The sequence below is a fragment of the Sinocyclocheilus anshuiensis genome, unplaced genomic scaffold (assembly GCF_001515605.1).
Source record: "Sinocyclocheilus anshuiensis isolate Anshui unplaced genomic scaffold, SAMN03320099.WGS_v1.1 scaffold1316, whole genome shotgun sequence".
NCBI classification, from domain to species: domain Eukaryota; kingdom Metazoa; phylum Chordata; class Actinopteri; order Cypriniformes; family Cyprinidae; genus Sinocyclocheilus; species Sinocyclocheilus anshuiensis.
In genome coordinates this window covers 1,496,860-1,504,178 of record NW_015542553.1, presented here as the reverse complement: position 1 = coordinate 1,504,178, position 7,319 = coordinate 1,496,860, and the positions used below count along the sequence as shown (strand labels likewise).

Sequence of the window (7,319 nt, the reverse complement as noted above, 5' to 3'; positions counted from 1 at the left end):
TTAAACAAGGAGGAGTGAAATATGTCAACAAAACACACAAGGTGGAAGACAAACACAGACAGACAAGCAAAAGACAAGACAATGTGTGGGACAGCCACGCAAGAAGGCCTAGCTACCTCTGTATACTGGCTCTGGCTCAAAATCAAAGACAATGTCATTTGGGTGGGAGGACAGAAGGGGGCTTGAGGTCCGTGTTCGGTTCTTCCTCAAGCAGCGGGCTGGGTGTTGCGAGGGGGCTGCAGGGGGGAGAGAGACAGACACGGAATCACTGGCCCCCGAAGCTCAGGTGCACTCCCTGTCACCCACTACCAAAATCCTGTGTCTACTCTCAGAGGTTCTTTAGAGATGATCAAGTGAATTCTAGGTGACACAGAGCCAGTTTTTAATTATTTCTGTATACAGTCTGTTCACCCCAAAAATGAGAATTCTGTTATCATTTACTCGCCCTCGTGTCGTTCTAAACCTGTATTAATTTACATTTGTTTTATGGAAAAGAGCAACTCGAACATTCTTCTAAACATCTTCTTTTAAGTTCCACAGAAAAAAGGAAGTCATACAGGTTTGGAACGACATCAGGGTGAGTAAATGACTGAATTTTCATTTTTGGGTGAACTGTCCCTTTAAACTGTTCTGGGACATGTTTTAAAGAAGCAGTAAGGACAGGGGCGGGTTTTGAGAACACAGATTAGAAATTAGTAGTTTACAGCAGGTCACTTGTGATAAAGAAAAGGGCTGAAGCAATTCAGAAAGCGGACAGGGAAGAGAAAGGCCTGTTTGTCAGCTTTTACTAGCAGGCAGAGTGAAATGGATCAGCTATCCCAAACTTCTAAGGCCAATGACACAGAGATAGCACAAAGACATGGGATGACGGAAAGCCATTTGATTTCAGTTGTGTCTTAGTGTACGTTTTCTGATTCGAACAACACTTACCTCCATCTGACCTCGGTAAGCCTTGATCACGGATCAAATCCTGTACAGAAATAACACCGATTAGCAGGGACTAGGGGAGAGCAGTAACATTTTGTGCTTTTTGCTTACTACAAATGTACCTTTGGTTATTTTGGGTATAAAAAATTATATTAATAGACTTAAAATGAACAAGATGATATGGTTAAGGGCAACTGTAACACTTAACAAACAAATTTAGTAATACAATTTAAATAAATAATAATATAATGTATCTACAATAAAAGCACACTTCAAATTTTATCAATATTAATATTTATTTTAATTACTAGATACTCATTTTTTTAGATTCAGGAAGTGGTAAGTAAAGACATTTTTAAGTGGGACCTATAACATTAAAATGGATTAAATGCTTTTGACTAAAATATATTGATTTAGCTGTTGAACTGTCCAGTTCTCACATCAATGTTGACTGGCTCGATGGTGTTGATATGGACGTTAGGGGCTGAGGAAGAGCGATCCCTCTGGCCAAACTGGTTGCGGTGGTCCTCCTCTCCAGGTCTAAAGGACTGTGGGATAGGGATGGATTTGGATGGGGACACAGTAGGATGGCACAGAGACCTGGAGAAAACAGACAATGAAATTCAGCCTAGTAAATGATTAAAGCCACTTACACACTATAGTATATACTTAATGTGACCCTTACAATTTATCAATTAAAAGATACATAGCAGTAAGTACTACATATTTTATATAGATGTGTGTGTGTGTGTGTGTACACACTACCATTCAAAAGTTTGGGACCAGTAAGTGGTGTTTTTTTTTTTTAAAGAAATAAAGAAATTAACACTTTTATTCAGCAAGGATGCACTAAATTGATCAAAATAAACAAAGACATTTATAATGTTACTAGTGTTAATTTCGTTAACGAAAACTATGACGAAAAATGTTCGTAGACGAGCTTTTTTCCCATGACTAAGACGAGACGAAGACGAGACGACAATAAGGTCAATAAACGATAACTAAGACTATCATCATGCAATTTCGTTGACGAAATAAGACGAGACTAAAATGTATTCAAAAAGATAAAAACTAACAAAAACCTCTTTTTATTTTCGTCAAAAAAGGAGACGAAATGTTATTGCAGACTGCTCTACACGCCTCTACTACGCGAGCTCTCATGAGTGCGGTTGCCAGATATCAAGAGTTCTAATCCTCGAATCAGAGCTTCGTTGTTGCATTGATACATTTTCTGCCTGGTGTGTTTTGCTTATTTTAAGCAATCTGGCAACCATGCGCACGTGCTCGCTCCTCATTACGGAAGCGCCGCCACAGATGATCTGAAAAACAAACAAGCTGGAGTTTAGCGATCTAAATGAAAGTGTCATTCAGCCGGTCAGTGTTCTGTCATGAGATCTCACTTTATTGTTTGCGATTGTGATCGCTGAATAAATACACTTACTCAGTCGCTGTTGTTTTAATAGAGAAATAGACTATTACAATTATGGAATTAGTGGAATTACTAGGAATTTCACTGTTATAATATTTTTCGTTTGTTTTAGCTGTTTTCATAATGTAGACAGAGAGATTGCACAAGTCTTTGGTGTTGATTTATATAATAAAAAGCCTATAATAAATCAGTACACTAGATGAGGTAAAATAGCCTACACCATGTATGTGTCCACATTCTATTGATTTGTGCTTACTGGTGAAAGTGCAGTACCTGAAATGCAAAAGTAAATTTCTCAAATGACAACAAACATTACGATTATAAGTTTGAAAAAAATAATTTTTATCAGTTTAACCATTATACAGAATGACGAAAATGTGACTAATATTTCATTGACTAAAAAACTTGACTAAATGCTCATACATTTAATTGAATAAACAATAACAAGACAAGTTTGTCTAAATATAATAACTAAAATGTACATTTGAGTAAGACTAAATTAAAAATGGCTGCCAAAATTAATACTGCTGTACAGTTAATTAATAATAATCTTATTGCTAAAATGTCAAGTTTTCATTGACTAAAACTAGACTAAAATGTTGAGACTTTTAGTCGACTAAAACTAAATAGGATAAGGTTGACTAAATATGATAAAAACTAACAAGGACATTTTAGTCCGGGACTAAGACTAAGACTAAAATGAAAATAGCTGACGAAATTAACACTAAATGTTACAAAAGACTTCTATTTTAAATAAATACTTGTCTTTTTTTACTCTATTTATAAAAAATCTGAATGTCTCAGTTTCCACAAAAATATTAAGCAAAAAACCTTTTCAACATTGATAATCAGAAATTATTTGCGAGCAGCAAAACAGCATAATAGAATGATTTCTGAAGGATCATATAAACTGCAGTAATGACTGCTGAAAATGTACTACGCCATCACAGCAATAAATGACATTTTAAAACACATTAAAATAGAAAACAATTATTTTAAATTGTAATAATATTTCACAATATACCTATTTTTACTGTATTTTTAAGAAAATAAATGCAGCCTTGGTGAGCATAAGAGGCTTCTTTGAAAAACATACAAAAAAAAAAGAATAATCTTACCAACCCTGAACTTTTGAACAGTAGTGCATATACAATTTTATAAAAAAAAAAATATATATATAAATATTATATAGTTCATAGGTAGTTGTTAAGTTTAGGTATTGGGTAGGATTAAGGATGTAGAATATGGTCAGGCAAAATATGTGCTTAATAAGTAATAATAAATAGCCAATATGCTAGTAATATGCATGCTAATAAACAACTAGTTAATAGTGAGAATTGGTCCCTAAACTAAAGTGTTACCTTATATATTAATAAGATTTACTCTATATGTTCAATAGAGTGCAGACGTGGACTAAAATCTTACCCAGTGGACTCGGATGGAGGGAGGGAGGGACACATCTCTGACACGGGTGTCGTGCCCTCTGATGACGCCTCCTCATGGGTAATAGGGTAGTGCACTAGAAATTTTGATGCCAGCAGTAAACTGAACATCACAATTATAAACAAAAATTATACCATCAGTACAAATAAATTATGCATAACCATCACTTACCCAAAGCACAAAACTGTCAATTTCTAATTGGACAAAATATACACAAAGATATGCAAAATATTTCAAATAGAATATGTGAGAAATAAACATTATTTTATTATTTAATTTAAACATTATTTGCATGCTTTATTTTACTGTGCATTATGCATGGAACAAATTTCAGCCTTTTATGGATAATGCAGAAGTGAAAAATCTCCCATGATGACTCACTCCAGCTGATCGTAGTTGACACACATGAGCGGGACCTCTGTGCTGCAGCGCTGGTGGAACTTGTAGCCACACGTCTGGCAGCGGAAGCCCTGAAACAGCAGCTTCCGGCAAAAGTCACAGAAGGCCAGCGTGAAGAAAGTCTTTCGCACCTGTTGAGTCGCCGAATAACACTTAAGACTCATTACAGATAATCTGGATGCTTCCAAAAACTATGCATTACGGTCAACGTGGATGAGAAAGACCTCAACAAGTCTTCAACATGTCAAGGTGTATTTAAGAAGAGTAAAATCAAGAATAGAAATGACCACACCTTTGACATGTCAACTCTCGGCTCGAACTTCCTCCTTTTTGTCATTTCAGATTTATTTTAAGCCACAGTTTGTGGTCAGTTTCATCATACTCACAAAATTATGGATCGTCAGTGGCACATTCTCTAAAACCTCAACATGGAGCTCCTCCCCCGTCAACCAGGAAATGTCTGTGTCCCAGCCAATGGGCTTCTTCTCCCTAATGTGGGCCAGACAGTCATTAAATGTGAAGTACAACTCACAGTGTGGCTTGTTTTAGCACTAATGATGTTAATATGTGCATTCAGAATATAGTTCTTACCCATCCTGAACCCTGTAAACCGCACAGCATTCTGGGATCAGGCCTCGCATCATCAGAGCCTTCTTTAAGGAGTCTCTCACAGTCATCCCACAACGAGCTGGAACCTGAAACATGCACAAAAACCACTTACTCACGTCACTTTCATCTTACAGTGAGACTGTGGTTGCGTCTGGCCACGCTTGATTTCTTGGCTCCAGCTCATACTGCCGCTTCTCTTTGCTAAACCAACAGAGACAAGCTGAGCACATAATCAAAATAAAGGGGGTCACCTACATTTGCTCATTTCCCATGGAGTCCCGCCACTCTACAATCTGGTTGGAGTGAAAATTCCTTCCAGAAGCCCTTTCTTTCTGAGGCCCTGCCTCAAACCTTACTGTGAAGTAGGGCTGCACGATAAATCGAAATGGAATCGAGATCGCGATTCGACAGAAGCTGCGATTGTCATGCGTATCTTTCAGTGAAGCACGGTTCTGTGATCAGCAGTAAATCTCCATCCAAAGGCCAGAGGGCGTTCTCGTGCTGAAACTCCAAATACGCCTCGCAGAAGAAACCCAGAAAATGCCTATCGCTGCAGCTGAATAAACAGAAGATTCAACTGCTTTCATTGATTCAACGTAACTAATAAACACACGACTACGGCAATATACGGTTAATCTGAGTTCTTATTATAATTTTCATTAAAATAAAGTATATTTATAATGCAATGCCTTTATCACTGCTTAAATACTATGAAATATGTTGCGTGCCTTATTCTGTGTAAGAAGCCACATCAAGGATTTACTTCAAACACTCGACTGATGTTATGTTACAAAATGCGCATGACAATCGCATTCGATTAATCGTGCAACCCTACTGTGAAGTATCGTCAAAATATCCTACCATCTCCATTCATGACAAAACTTCTCAAATCCAGATGTGGGCAGATCATTAAAGACATAACGCACCTCCTTTTTTCAGATCCCTTACCTAATGTTCTATCATTAGGCCAGTATAATATTAGTAGTATGCAGCATTTACATTATAGTGTTCCGTTATAATAATATTTTGAATTCTCTTTTATTTTATATTTTCAGTACCAAACAACAAGCAATCACTCACCACTGTCCTCTGTTTGTTGGGCAGGAAAACCCTTACGATGGGTTTCTGGGGTGAGCGGGGATTCCCTCGTGTTGCGTCTGTAGGGGTCTGCAGGACAGCTAAGGTGTTTGGGGTGGCAGGGGCGCTCTGAATGCCTGGTCCCTTCACATCCAGCAGAATGGGTGTGGGCGAGGAGCAAAACTCTGTTCCGTTCCCAATGGCCTCCAAAAGCTGCTGTTCCCGCTGCTGTAATGCATCCAGCTTACTAGTGTACTCTTCATAGGCCTGTGGCGTGGAGGAAATAAATCATTAATACTTTATGAACATGTTTCGCATAAATGCTCATGTTTTGAACCTGTTGAAGGATAAATATCTGGGGTTATGCATTAGCCGTTATGGCATACACGAGGGGCAATGTTACTGCTAAAGTCTACAAACTAAAGGCATCATCAGTTCTTTTCCTCCTTTGAATTTATTCAGTTGTTTCAAACATTAGATAAATTATTTGCCAAAACCCCTAGATTCTAAATCCCTTGTAAAGCAGCATGTTAACTGACATGGAACCTTATAAGTGATCATAGCAGGGCTTTCCATTAGCACGTTGCTACCAAAAGTTAACTGCGACTATAGATGGTGTCAAATTCCAGTCACTTCATTTATGATATTCTTCATATCATGTATCTTTCAAAATGAACTTTCTTGGTATAGTAAAACACCTTTACATTACTCTCATTTCACACCCATGACAGAAACTCTTTGTCGGGCCAACTCACCTCCAGGTATATAGATGGCGGATTGTGTTCTCCTCCAAACTTATCTAAAAGGGCTTCTAGGTGCTCTTGGGTTAACTTAATCATCTGTTTGATGTTCCATATCTGCAAGGAAAATTAGAGTTAGCAAGCCAGTTTTCCCAGCTCCCTTTCCTAGGTAATTCCTAGGTTCTCCTGTTTGAGCAGAGATCTTTGAACTTCACCATACATAAGTGAAGACCTCATGCCGTGCTAAATCTAATAAACAGAATCATTTGCTTGTCTTTACTAAGCTGTGAAAACTGACACTGACGGCTGTCTCTAGCCCTGCCCACAGAAACTGTGATATAGGCTAGTGATTAAATCTGAGGTGTAAATATAGTAAATATACAGAGTGAGCATTAGCAAAGAAACTGCTGCAAAATGCTTCAACTTTTTTTGTGTGTCACTAAATTCATAAAATGACAATCATCATCTTTAACAGTCAGCTCTGATATCCTAAATGTACATTTTATGCAACTTTGATGTACAAAGTTCTGACGTTCACAACCCTAACCCTTTAAACATCTTAGAATATTTATCAGGAGATGATAGATCTCAATTTTTTAGTTTGTTGACGATTTTATTCATTTCAATTACAGCACATTTTTTAAAACCACTGAGGGCATGATTGTTGGCAACTACAATTTGGGGGGGGGGGGGGG

At 37.6% G+C, this 7,319-nt stretch overlaps 1 protein-coding gene across 3 annotated transcripts in view; it reads right to left on the bottom strand.

Moving 5' to 3' along the window:
- The window catches only part of LOC107694295 (serine/threonine-protein kinase B-raf), a 19,456-nt gene that overhangs the window by 8,609 nt on the left and 3,528 nt on the right, over positions 1-7,319 (bottom strand). For 2 of the 3 annotated variants that reach the window (XM_016493959.1, XM_016493958.1), the window contains 9 exons: positions 6,640-6,741; positions 5,888-6,151; positions 4,790-4,893; positions 4,585-4,687; positions 4,181-4,329; positions 3,782-3,901; positions 1,368-1,527; positions 931-970; positions 117-236 (listed from right to left, as the gene is read on the bottom strand). In XM_016493959.1, the coding sequence (XP_016349445.1) occupies positions 117-236; positions 931-970; positions 1,368-1,527; positions 3,782-3,901; positions 4,181-4,329; positions 4,585-4,687; positions 4,790-4,893; positions 5,888-6,151; positions 6,640-6,741 (1,162 nt within the window). The remainder of the gene's footprint in view (positions 1-116; positions 237-930; positions 971-1,367; positions 1,528-3,781; positions 3,902-4,180; positions 4,330-4,584; positions 4,688-4,789; positions 4,894-5,887; positions 6,152-6,639; positions 6,742-7,319) is intronic. The other variant, XM_016493960.1, reaches the window with a different exon arrangement.